Below are 14,019 nucleotides of genomic sequence, written 5' to 3'. Positions count from 1 at the left end.
CTAGCCTGTTTTAAATGTTGGCATAATGGGAATCTTGAGACTGTGCTTGTACCTTGATTTACAGTACATAGATGAATTTTGGATGAATCAGATGTATTGGGAAAACAGTCTCTTACGATATTTAATTGAAGGCAGAAAGGGTAATGGCATATTAAAGTTTAGCTTCTGCACAGAAGAGTTTTCTTTGTAGTCCTGATCAGTTATAAGGATAACTTGAGCCCTGGAGCATCAGCATTCATATAATTTTTACACATTTCTATCCTAACTGATGTGTGAATGGTTTTGTATCATATAAATGTCTAATTCTGGTTTTGAATTTCACTAAACTCTTGCTCTTGATGCTGCCTTATTTTCAGGAGGCTCCACATTTAATTTTGTGGTATTTTATCCACTATTATTAGTTTTAAATGTATGTCTTCTGCTTTAAGTACACTTATACTATAAAGAAGGTAAATGGGAATAGTATTCTGCAGTCTTTCGTATACTGTACGCAAATAGTTGTTAGCTTTTTCCTCATGTAGGAGGTTCTTCATGCTCTCAGCTATTTTGTTCATCTTTATTTTTGCTGTCAGTCTTTATTTCTGATGTTCCTGTGCTGAATACAGTACTTTAAATGAGGTATATTGTGAGGTACTATTTATACCATTGCTTTTTTTCGTTCTTTATTTGTCTTAGCACCAGTGAACATGGATCACTAGCCTTCTACACTGGCTGCAGTAAAACCCATTTCCCATTTCAGGAGCTTTTATAGTTCATGTGGAAAGGGATGATGCGTATGCTTCGTTCTGTTTCCTTGTTTGTCAACTTTAAACATAGGCTTTTGTTTTGGATCACACTGTGAGTGGTGTTCATAGTCCCTCCTCCAGACTGGATCTGCCATTCAAACTGCCGCTGGAAACCAGCAGCAGATTCAGATCCATCCATCAGGTAGTGGTGTGGTAGGAAATTCGGACGCTGTGAACAGGAGAGTGGCTGCAGGTGTTCATCCCCCACTTGGCAGTGGGGATGTGCGGTGCTCTTTCCTGCATTTTGGGACCACTCTTAAATGGCTGTGAATCTGTGTGATCTGTGTAATCTATATATGTATATATCCACAGCCTTCGCGCATGCGTGTGCACATACGCTGCTATATATCGATAGAGTTAAAAACTATAAAATTCTCTATTCACTTAGAAAATTAATTTATTCAGTTTCTCTATTTTAAATGAAGTTGGATAAATACTAATTTGCCTTATGGATGTTCTGTGGCCTGTAGGAGATTTCACAGTAATTCCAATGTCATTGTGTTTGCCTTTACAGTATGTCTGTCAGACTTCAGTTCAACCAATCCCTCTAAGGTGAAGGCGTAAGATTTTAGTGTTATTAATGCCTCACTTCATCTAGTTAATGATGTTTTCAAGTATTCTATCATTTTATGATTTCCTTTCAATGTCAGCTAAAGATCTTATTTAAGCTAAGTATTATGAAATAATAGAAATCTTTTATTTTATTTGAATACAATCAGGGTAAATGAATCCAGTAAAGAATTTGATGCTAAACAGGTGCACTACTTAGCAGCATCGCACGTGTAAAATCAGGGTAAGTTCTTTGAACACTCAGATTTTAACAGATGTGTTCTTTTTCTCCATATTATAATAAAACAAGGATTTGCTCTGAAAGTATCGACACACTAAGCAGTCTTGGCAAACACACCATTGCATTCCTTACACAGTATTGGCTGTGGCTATTATTTAACTTTAAATAAATGTGCACATTAAATGGCTGTAAAGCACATATATGTATAAACAAGATCAGTTTTTGTCAGAAAGTAATATTTTTTTGCTTTCTTGTTTACTGATGCCTAGACAAAGGAATGCTGCATCTTCAAAACAACATCTGTCAAACCGATTTTCATCAGATTAAGTATATCCTCAAAGCAACCATCACAGCTTACAAAATACTGGAAATGTAGGTTGTGCTTTGCATAAAACACCAGTAGAATTTTAAGCATTTAGAAGTGTTTTACAAATGTAGCAATGATAGCCCGTGCATATTCTCCATTTTTCTTTTTATTTTCGGTTGGTTCTTGGGAAAGGTGATGAGTGATGTTGCAACACTGCAATGCCAGTAGATGTCCAGAGTGCAATTACAGAGTTACAGTCCTGCCAGCTAATCTGGGTCCACAAAAGCCAATGGTTTGAGAATCTGGCAGTAAAGATTGGATTTATTGCAAAGTTCATCTGTGGAAAGATTTCCCTCATTAAGAACAAAATTAAAGCATGAATCAGTGACTGATTATCCAGGCCTTTCTCTGATCTGTTGAATTTTTTATTAGTATAGATGTGTCATTATATGTACTCTGGCTTGATTCTGGTTCTATACATCATCATATTAAGTTTCTGAAGATCTTTTCTGGGACGATGTAACCTGATAAAAATGAGGGGAAGGCCAGCGGCTTTAACATAGAACATGAAAACAGGCACAATAATTTGCATTTCTGGCCAGCTTTCTGACTTTTCCCCTGCTAGGGAGTAATTAATACATTAAAATGAACTTCCTAATAGGCTGGTGTGTCTTCCATAGGAGTGAAGCATTTTACCTTTGTAATCAGTTAAGTAGAGAGGTGAAGTGCCTGCAGCTGAGTGTGGGCACTCAGGTCAGCCAGAAATCAATGCCAGGATTTCTGTGAAAGATCTTTGTCAATGGAGGGTGAAGGCGCTTGAGCTGGAAACCAGGTCAGCATTCCCATTAATTCTTCTGTTTAAAAGTTGGAAATCTAGCATAAAGCGAGAAGAGTCCAGTCAAAAATCCATGGAGAGGATAGACAAGGGTGAAAGTCAAGGACAAATCAGTTCCAGCTGCATCTGAGTGTAGATACAATTTTTGCAGCTCTAATTTCCCATTAGGTTGTTCCCTCCGAGTCAGCATATTGCCCTGTGCTATCCTAAAACGTTCCACGTGGACCCTGAGCAAGTTAGGGTGAGGTGCTTTGGTGCCTACCACGCACTCATGGGATAGCCCTAATGAGTGTCTTGTTCCTACGGCAGTGCAACTAAAGACAATCACAGAAGCAGCCACGCAGAAACAAGGCTAACTGTTATTTGATGATAGAGTTCAGTATAAATGCTTTGTATCTGAGGGATATAGTTTTTACCAGGAAAATGATATTGCTGATTTTTTTGTCGTCTTTATAAAGGTACGCTAGCTAATTCTGTTGTACTACCTGAAACATAAACCTCAGTCTGGATTTTAGCTTAACTCAATATGAAGATGATCTTTATAGGATCTTCAGCCTATTTCCTTAGACAAAAGAACATGTAACTAAGTAAAAGTAAGTAAGGAAATGTGCCAGATATTGTAACTCTGTTCAGCTCTATTGTGTACCCAGGGAACTTAGCACTTGCAGGCTTGGGTCTTTTGAATATTAATAGCATGGCATTTCCAACAGGAGACAAGGGTTTCTGAGAAGAGTTTTGCAACTTGCAGTGGGAAAAGCTGTGTTTGAAACAACCTTTATTCAAGAGATTCCTTCCGGTTGTCATTTGGCCAAAACCATGGAGCATTTAATCTGTTTTTAAAGCAAGAAGTATGAAACACACAGCAGATAGTACAGAGTGATGGTGGGCAGACTAGCATATTCAGCAAATAGAGGCTTTTTTGGGGAAGTACTGATTTGATTTTCATGCATCATCCAAGCATAGTGAACACTGAAATGTCATGGTAAGACTGTAAGAAAAAAATCCATCTAGCTTGAATTTCTCACTATTGAATATTGTTAATAATGCAATGTCAAACAAAAAACTTTTTCTGAGTGTGACTAAAGCCAGATTCCATGTATAGTTGAAGAATAACTTGCCACACTTTTTCTTTCCATTTACTGTTCATATCCTTTATAATGTCATGGTGTTGGTTTATGAATCATACCTTGAGCCACTGCAGTATATCTGTGTTTTCTCGAAGTTAAATTTGAGTTTGTTACTTAGCATTCAGGAAATCTCATGCAGACTGTAACATGCTAATTGGCTCAGTTCAATTAGGAAAAAATGAAAGTGTTTTGCTATTGATCTTTGCTTGTTATTAGTTTATACTAACAGAAACTTAGATTGAAGAATTAATGTTGCTATCAAAATATTCTTTCTTACTGCAGGAAATATCACTGGTACTCTTAAAGGGGGGCATTTTAGAGCAGAACGTCCTTCCTTTCTGCCTTTTTCTGATCCTGCCTTTCTCTTTCTGACTTTTCAGATATTTCTGGAAGGGATGATGAGTCTTGTTAAATAACTAGGGTGTTCAGAAACTGTGTAGCAATACTGTGACTTAAACAGGGCTCAGGCAATATTTATTAGATCATTATATCAAGATTTAATACTCTGCTGCTTGGTACCTTAACTTCACATAACATCATATTAATAAATCTTTACAAGCTGTGTAGTTGTAAAGTGCATCATAAGAGTCAGTATCGTTCCTCTAATAAGTCATTTAATTTGTGTTTGCTTTGTGTTGTTCCAACCTTGTCAGCCATAACATCACAGGGTAGGGACCCTTCTCATGGTCCAGGTTAATGAACCACCTGCTCTTGAGTCCTCGGTTATGGAGAAGCTCAGGGGGAGGCCCAACTGCACCTCCACCTTCCCCTTCCCTTTGCAATGCCTCAGGTTACATTGTTCTTTTACAAAAGTATTACCTCTGTTGTGGAGATTTCCTGGAGCTCCTGGTCTCGATCCCTCTGCAGAGCCCATGCAGACGCATGGTTTTACTTGCCCAGGAGACCACTGAAGTTTCTGAGTGTTTATAATTTACACACTGTGGCAACTGCTGTCCCAGGGTGAACAGACGTGGCTGCACTTTGGCCTCCATGTAGAGGTGGTCAGTTCAGTAGACCAGTGGCCCAGGGGAACTGATTGCTTGTGCTGACCGAGCTTCAAGTCAAATTCTGCCTGTGGAGTCTGTTCCTATTGCCATGGATGGAGGTCTGCAAATGAAACAGTAGAGCAGACTTTGCTTTCTGTTTTTTTAACATTTGTTTTATTGCAGACAACATTGTCCTTCTTTGTAATAGAGTAGGTAAGTGTTTTATCTGAGACTCAGAATCTTAATCCATTTGATGGACAGATATAAAATTGAATTTTGTTTTATTCTCCATCACAGCAGTAAGTTTAGTCCAACTACAGTTTTCATTGTTGAAATACAAATATACTAAGCCTAAAGTACTGCTGGCAGCTCATATATAAAATTTGAGGATTAAGAAACCAATGCAAACAAACAAAGACTCTCAGCTTTTAGTAAGGAACTGTGTTTTGTTGGACTAGCCTTGTACTGATGTCACAATTAAGGTGAAGTAATACAGCAGCCAAAACCTGCAGGTCTGCAGTAAGTAGTAGTAAGGCAGTAGTCAGCTGAAGAGGAAATATGTCTTGCCTATTCAAAACATTCATTAATTGCCAAAAAGCCACTTTTTTTGCATTTGATGTGTGATGTACTTTCCATTTTTACCTTACAAATAATTGGTACAAATAATCCCTCCTTTTTTTTCAGCCCACCTAAACCAACGGTGTTCATCTCTGGTGTCATTGCTAGGGTAAGATTATCATTAAATGTCTTTCAATCATAGAAAAATTGTTGTAGGCTTTTCAGAACTATCACTGATCAGAGCAAAATTAATCTTTTTCATTCCTCTTCCTCTTTTATGAGAAGAGGCTTTATGTTTTGTGTATTTATGTAAGCCACTTTGAATGTTCTTTTTGGTTTTGTGTGAAATTGAAATTATTTATTGAAATTACTTCCACTGTTTCACTTTGAATTTTAGCACTTTAAGTTTATTGGATCTTCTTTTCATATCTAAGCTAGATATTACTGCATTCATTTCCTTTGAAAGTGGTTGCATGTTAAGTCTGCTGCTATAGCTTGATCTGTGATGAAGAGCGACAATCCTGCCTGTAAGGATACGTGTTTGAAGATACACGTTTCAGCTGCCGTATGTGCATTGAGGTATTTGGGATTCAAGGCATTATTCCCTGGATTTTAACAACAGGCAGGACCTGGAAATCCATAAGCTAAATCATTAGTATTAACTAGCCATTAATTGTATGGTTGGTAATTCATGCCTTGTATGTTGTGATGGGATTTTATTGTGGCTTTATCATGATAGCCTTACATCACTGGGATGTGTAATGTGTTTTACTGTAAGATGCTGTGGTTGTGTCAGGTCATATAGGTGGAAAGAGCGAGCTGATGCCATTTTCCATATCCCATAAGGATAGTAGAACATAAGTGCTGTATTTCCTGGACCTCTGTCTGCACCAAGGTGGATATCTATTTAGGCATTTAGATCCCTAATTACTTCTAAGCCAGCCGCGTGCAAAAAAGCAAGAAAGCCAACAGCATCCTGGGCTGCATTAGCAGAAACATAGCTGGTAGATCGAAGGAAGGGATTATCGCCCTCTGCTCAGCACACTTTAGACCACATATGGAATAGTTCATCTAGTTTTGCACATCCCAGTGTATGAAAGATGTTGATAAACCAGAGTGAGTTCACTGGAGGGGCATCAGGGTGGTGGAGCACATGCCCTCAGAGGAGGCTGGGGGAACGGGCCTTGTTTAGCATGAAGAAGAGGTGGTTTTGGGAGGACCTAACAGCAGCCTTCCCACATATACAAGGAAGTTAGCAAGAAGATGGAGAGATGCATGGCAGGCAGACGAGAGACAACAGACACAAATTCAAAAGGAAGGGCCTGACTAGACCAAAGAAACAGACTTGTTCGCTCTGAGGACATGCAGGCAGTGCAGCAGGTTGCCTGGTGGGGCTATTCAGCCTCTGTCCTTAGAGGTTTTCAAGACCAGACTGTATAACAACCTTGAGGAAGTTGGTCTGATCTCACAGCTAGCTCTGCTTTGAGCAGGAGGTTGGGCTGGAAACATCCTGAGGTCCCTTCCAGCCTGAAGTATTCTGTAACGCTTTGATTCTAAGATGGGCATTTCCTGCTAACATTTACAGACTGACTCTGTCACCTGCGCAACCATTACAGTACCCACGAGTCACAGAAGAGCTGCATTCACATTACCCGTTTCAGACACCTGTTTTTGTCAGGAGTTGGAGAGGTATGGAAAAGGCAAACGGTGGCACCAGGGGAAAGGCAGGCAGGAAGCGGCAAGTCTGAGAAGAGGAGATCTTTGAAAATTGGAAGCAACTTGGAGGAGAGAAAAAGATGTAAAAAGTTAACCTAGTGATCAAGATTTAAAAAAAGCCACATTATGTCAGAACAGAAAGGAAGAATTTGGAGTAGACCGAAGTGGGTCAGGTGTGAAACAAGCCACCTGAGATGTCAGCTTTGTACAAAATACCTCTGTGTCAGGTTGCCACCCCGTGAGCCACGGGAATCCAGGCAGTTTCTGGTTTATATGTTTGTCCCAGTTTCTAAAGAGGGAAGCTATGGTGCTATCTTCCTCCCCCTGTCACTGGTAGTAGTTGTTTCCCTTTGCTTTTTGAAAAGCCCGTGGGGACTGACCCTAGACATGACCCGTGTACATAGGTGCTGTAAGGGTTACAGGTGAACTGAGCTGCCAACAGCAGCACGTGAGAACTAACGCTAGCAGAACTGGTTAAAAGAGCATGTTAAACTTAAAAGCCAGTCACCCCTAAGATTTGAGTCAAAAGTCATTTTAGATCCCGCCTTTCCTCCTACAGAACTACACTAGGTTTTCTTGTGCAGGTAGTTTTTCACACTGCCTTACCTTATTTGTGGAATAGTCTCCTCTTTATGGTTGCTCTATGAAAACCAAACAGGTCAAGGAGATCTGACCATACAGAGCCAGGGAAGGTCACTGAGCATGAGCAGCTATTAAGCACTGAAGACTGGAATGTTTCTTTTTGTTGTTCCCTTGGGTCGCTTTAAGATACTGTGGTTTTGGATGGTGTGTGGAATTGGAAGAAGTGAAACTTGCGTAAGAGAAATTTTGAAGTTCCCTAAAAGAATGGCAAGATAGGATGTGTACAGGGGATTTCAGAGTAACATGCAACACTGTTTTCCATCTGCTTTTCACATTTTTAAAAATGTCCATCCACTTGAACTGGAAAGTACTCTTTTAATATTTCTTATATTCTTTCTGGTGTGTTCTTTGAACAGGGTGATAAGGACTTCCCTCCAGCTGCGGCTCAGGTGGCTCATCAGAAACCACATCCTTCTGTGGAAAAGTTTCCTCACCCTCAACATGTCAAACAGCACATCCACCAGCCTCGCAAGTGAGCTCTCCATCAAAATCACAGCCAAACTGCCATCAGTGAATAATTTTTTGAGAGAAGACAAAAATCCTTTAGGATTCACACTGTCAAATCAGTAAAATTGACCTCTAAAATAATATACTTTTTCTTATATTTTAATTCTCAAGGGTTAATAAGAATGAAGACATTGTTCAGTTGTTATCCCAGATGGAAAATTCTCTATTGCTGATCAGGGGTGGGTTTTTTAGAAGATTTTCTTTTTGCCAAGATAAAACTTCAGTGTGAATAATATGATTAATGAGCTTAAAACTTGTACTTTTAGTTGTGGCATTGCAATAGCAGATAATTAATGTAGTTTTTATGCTAAGCTGGTAAGGAAGAATAGCCCTTTTGTACTGGAACCTTTACTATCTGGAGGGAGTTTGATGTGTGTGTTGAGACAGAAATGGGTGGCTGTCTTGATGACATAGAACCCTTGCAGTCTTCAGTATCCTGCAGTGTTACACCCTAATGACTGTGCCCTCTGATTTCAACTAGTGAGGTGGTAAAAGGGCCCAAAAACATTCTCAAGTGGGCAGAAATCCAGCTGAATCTGCTTTATACCCCTTTGCACTCGCACAGTCTTGCTGAGGTTCTTCCATTTGGAGGTCTGTGGGTATGAAGAGGGGAGAGAAATCAGTTACAAGAAGACTGATTTGTGATCTCATGGCTCTCACTGGGGGCTGTATTTTTGAGGTGATGATTTCTCAGTTCCAATAACAAGCTGAAGGAGCTCAGGACCCTCCAGAATTGAACTTAAAATAAACTGGTGAAAAACCTGTTTTCTTTTTTAACTTACAATTTGAGATCACATTTGAAATTAAGAGTTACCATTAGTATAAGTGTTTAGTTTTATGACCTAGCCTCTGTTGCGCGTCCCATTTTTTCCTAGTCTTCTTATTGTGAATAAAGACAGTAGTGATCTGAGGGAATAAAAAAGAAACTTTTCAAACAGAGCAGTCAGATTAGTTCTGGCCACATAAGTAAATCTTTTGATTGCACAGTTCAAAATCACTTAGCTCTATCATTTTCCTTCTGCAATTCATCTCAGTAAAACCCAAGAAATTTATTTTTTAAACATTCCACCTGCATTTTTGAAGTGTGCCTCTGTTTTTAACTGACTCTAAATATACCGTACAATCTCTAGTACCCTCTAAGTTTATAAAACTTCTAGTAACATCAAAAAAGAGGGTACAGCTAGTGCTGCAAACATTCACCTGGCAAATCAGAGAAGGTTTGGGGTTGCTTGGGGCTTTACTTATTCATTTACGTTTAAAATCAAGTAGTATTGAAAACCAGTGAGGAGAGTTTAAAAAATGTTATTTTAAAAAAATTCTGCAGACTAAATAATTATTCCTGGAGTAGCTGATTTAAAACAACAGCAGTAGCACAATTGTGAAAGATGGCCCATTTCGTAAGTGGAATAACTCACTTCATGTGGGTGGGAGGGACCTGACATTTCCATCTCTTCATAGTCTTGAAATGGAAATGATGTTTTGCAAAGAGTGTGCATGGATATATGTATTCTACACCCAAGGAAGGATGTACAATCTGTATATGCAGTCCTTATTACCATTTTAATTAGATAACTGTACTTGCCTTAAGGAATGAGTGTTGTTTTTAAGAATTATTCTGTATTAGAGTATGCATGGTTTTGAAAATAACGCTTTCTGTTTCTGATGTTGGCACATCTGAGGCCTTCTTTGTAGCTGCTCATGAGTGTACAAGCGATTCACACATGAGCAACTCTTTCTTAAGGGTGGCACTGTTGAGCCTTGTGGAATATCTGCACGAGGTAATTTGCTGGCAGGAATGGTTGCAGATTCAGGACAGAAAGTGGTGGCATCTCACTGATGGTGCAACCAGTAGCTGTCAGTGTGCTGCATCAGCAACAAAACAAGCAGATGAGTGCAGTTGCTTGGTACTGGTAGCTGCTGGCTGGATGAGACTGAGCTCTCATCATCTTGTGCCTGCATCTGAAGTAGTGTCTAGACTCCAGCTATAGTCAATGGTGGTGTAGTCAAGACAGTCGGTGAGTTTACATATGGTGTCTTTGACCAAATGGAAGTGTCTTTCAAGATGAGCTGGATCACTCTCGACTCCATTGACTGCAGTGGAAACCTAAACATACCTCAGTGCAGAAGCACACAATTAGGTGGGGCTGGGTACCTCTGTCTACCCTGTGTCTAGTAAAAGCTGGAAGAAATGCTTCTGAAAGCAGCACCACATTTTCATTCCAATACTAGAAGTTAGGAACATGGATGATGTTGAATTACGAAGTACTGCAATATATACAGCATATATAGCATACCTGAATTTTGTCTTTGATTACTTAGATGGATATGTAAGACTGTACAGTGGAGTATGGCTCTCATTATAGCTTTACCGGCTTTTAGAGTGCAGGAATTCCTACATGGTTAGAAAATGTCTCTGTATGAAATTGTATTATATATTGTTGAGAGGTATCCATGTTTATAGGTGTCCTTACCAAAGCATTGCCTGGCCCAAAATAAAAATCGTAACTGGTGGTTTGGATTGCCTACTGATGGTTATTCACCCTTTTAAAATATGTTGCATTAACGTACAAGCACGTGAGATGTTCAGATGTTACCTCGAAATGATTGTAAAAGAAATTTTCTGTAATCGTCAATGTGGCAATAATGCAACAATAAAGCATGAAGTTGTATATTGGGCTTTTTCTAAGTACAGTGTAAATCAGCAGTGTGTGGTTTTGTGGGGTTTATGGGATTTTATTACAGAATGCTGCGTGACTAATGAACATTTTATAGATGGTGAAATTTATTAGGAAGTTTTATGATACAGTGGATGAGCTGTTTTGGATAGTCCAGTCTAATTTAAAATAAAAACTAGAATGGTAGTTGTTTTCCGCTATGAAATTGGAGATCCTCACTTGATCCTGGTGAAGCTATAGAATCTAAGCCTGGTAATAAATTGGTACGGTAAAGGAAATCAAATGTAATATTTTCCATTGCTTTTCAAGTTCTAGTCTTCTTTCAGAAAGAAGTATTGTATCAGAAGAGGTGGCAAGTTTCTTACAAAACTGCAGTTAACATTTACATAGTGCATTTCAAAACACAAGTGATTCACAGAAGAGTTTGGAGAAATGGGCACAGTGTTTCTAGAAGCTTTCCAATACTTCGGGCACCCTATATTTAGTATATGTGTAGTGTGTATATAATAGAACAAATATATATGGTACAGTGCAGATACGATAGATACACTGCACTGGGACTGTTGCAGTGTTACATCGTTAGACTCTGCACTCACATTATCATAGAACCATGGAATCGTTTACGTTGGAAAAGGTCTTTAAGATTAAGTCCAACCGTTAACCTAGCACTGCCAAGCCTACCACTAAACCATGTCCCTGAGTGACGTGTCTTTTAAATACCTCCAGGAACAGTGACTCAACCACTTCCCTGGGCAGCCCGTTCCAGTGCTTGACAACCCTTTCAGTGAAAAAAAAATTCCTAATAACCAATCCAAACCTCCCCTGGTACAACTTGAGGCTGTTTCCTCTTGTCCTTCTATCACTTGTTACCTGGGAGAAAAGACCGACCCCCACCTTGCTGCAACCTCCTTTCAGGTCGTCATAGAGAGCAGTAAGGTCTCCTGAGCCTACTTTTCATGCTGTGTTATTAAAAAAAATGTCGTCTTTCATTACAATTTGGGGAAAATAAATGAGGTCTAGCATAACGTTGATCGAGTCATGACACATTCCATGTCCCTGCTATCAGCAGTATTGCAAATGCTATTAGTAATTGGAAATTATTTACTTCTAGTTTCAACAGTATGATTTACTCTTTTGTCATCAATGTCTTGAAACGTACATCTTGTACTTTGATCCATGGTGGTATGCTCATCACATGTTCCTGTCTGTTTAATTAAAACATTCACAGCAATCTGTTTCATACAAAGCTGAAGGGAATAAGTTTTTGTCCCTTTGGAGTAACTTTATTCTGAATACTCACCATCTTCATGGAGGAGGAGGGTGTGGGTTTTTATAAAACACTTTTCATATCCCCTTCAGATTTGGGTATTTCAAGTTTAAAATGAGATTTAAGTCTAGGCCATTGCCTTTAGCTACAGGATTAAGGTATGTTAATTGCACTTGAGAAAACTGAGGCTATCGGTAAGGGATTGTTTACAGCAGGCAGAGATGTTCCTGGTCAGACACTGCAATAATGTAAAGCATTAAGATGACAAATCTCAGTTTTAGTTGTATTTCTTTGTACATAGACCTGCTCCCTCACACGATAAAGACGCTTGAATGTAACTGGTTACAGCTGATGCTCTTTCCTGTCAGTAAAAGAGGAATGCAGGTCATAGTAACTCGAGGACCCTCAACGAGAAGAAACAAAGTCTACAGCAGTAAATCTTCATCAGATTTCTTCAACAGATGGGTAAAGTACATCTGCATTGTAGCTGTAGCCTTTGATAAGCACGGTGCATGATTGTATTCTGTAAAATTAGTAATGGTACTAAGTACCTGACTTGCTTTCCTAAAGAATTATTTTTTCCTCAGAATTTTTCTATCAGACCTGTAGTGTGCACTCTTTTTTCTTAGGAAGGTGAAGGCTTGTATTTTGTTTGTCACTGTGTTCTTGGGTTTTCTTTAAGAACATGTATTTGTTGGTTTTCTTCATCCCCCATCAGAGCAGAGACTGCATCTAGTGTATACTGGTTTTTGAGTCTTCCCATGAAATGGTAGCACTAGTGTTTAGATAGGGAGCCTGAGAGGAGAGGTGGAATGGGTTGTTGCTGCATGAAGCGCTCCATGAATGAAGAAGTCAGTTCTGTTGCAGACTGTTTCCCTTCCCTTCAGGATGCTGATCAGAGGCAAGAAAAAAAAATACAATAGCCTTTTTTGAGAATGTAATTTATTACTTCTTGGAGCTGATGAGCATGCATGGATGCTGACAGTTTTTTGCCACTCACAACGCTGCCAGGGACAAAACTGAAACACAGATACTAAAGCCATTGCAAGCATAGATTTTGCAAGTGACCTTGAAAGAAGCCCTGTAATATAATCTCAGCTGCCCAGCTTGCATTGGAGATATTTTTAGAAAACTTGAGTGGCTGGTGTTCTGTAGGTCACTCGCGGCTTTAGAAAAAGAAAAGCATTTGTAATCCACAGTGGTTTTAAGGATTATGAAAATTGTTTAGCTGTTAACAAGCTGTGAGGTCTCTATAACTGACAGTAAGGACACGTGTATTACCATTGATATATTCTCACATTGTTGTGACTAAAGCCGGTCCAGCAACATGGTTTTTTATCCTTTCTGGCTGACAAACAAGTGGCAGGTTATGAAGATATATAAAGTAACTTCTTACAAGACGTTTCTGCTGGGCTCTCAGGTGTCAATGGGTATCCGATACCCTGTTAAGGAGGATAATGAGACATCACTTTGTTACATCCAGAGGATGTAAGAACTGCACTGGAGAGCACAGCAACTACCCTGGCTTCCCTCTTAAACCAGAAGTTTCTCTTGAAATACAGAACAGCAGATTTAGTTAAAATGAAAAGCGAAAGTTACCTACGAATGTCTGCATGCTGCCAGCAGTTAAAATAACTGGTATCTCATCATGTTTCAGACATGACTGAACCCACAGATATGTTTAATGCTGTTCTGAGTAAAACTGCACTATCACAGATGGAGTTTTGCACTTCACTTGTAAGAGAGAAGCAACAACGTACTTCATTGATATAAAACAGTGAGTTAACAAAGGTCAGTGTTAAATGTGACAGTGGTCTAACAGGA

General features: G+C 39.2%; 1 protein-coding gene across 1 annotated transcript in view; it reads left to right on the top strand.

The window, feature by feature from the left end:
• The window catches only part of DAP (death associated protein), a 56,910-nt gene extending 45,988 nt beyond the window's left edge, over positions 1 to 10,922 (top strand). Inside the window, exons 3-4 of the mRNA XM_080382060.1 lie at positions 5,515 to 5,557; positions 8,103 to 10,922. Of these exons, the coding sequence (XP_080238186.1) occupies positions 5,515 to 5,557; positions 8,103 to 8,222 (163 nt within the window). The 3' untranslated portion in view covers positions 8,223 to 10,922. The remainder of the gene's footprint in view (positions 1 to 5,514; positions 5,558 to 8,102) is intronic.
• The last annotated feature ends 3,097 nt before the right edge of the window (positions 10,923 to 14,019 follow it).

Source organism: Falco punctatus, assembly GCF_963210335.1.
Source record: "Falco punctatus genome assembly, chromosome: 3".
NCBI lineage: Eukaryota > Metazoa > Chordata > Aves > Falconiformes > Falconidae > Falco > Falco punctatus.
Note: the sequence above shows the minus strand (reverse complement) of the source record. Positions and strands in the feature narration are given on the sequence as shown.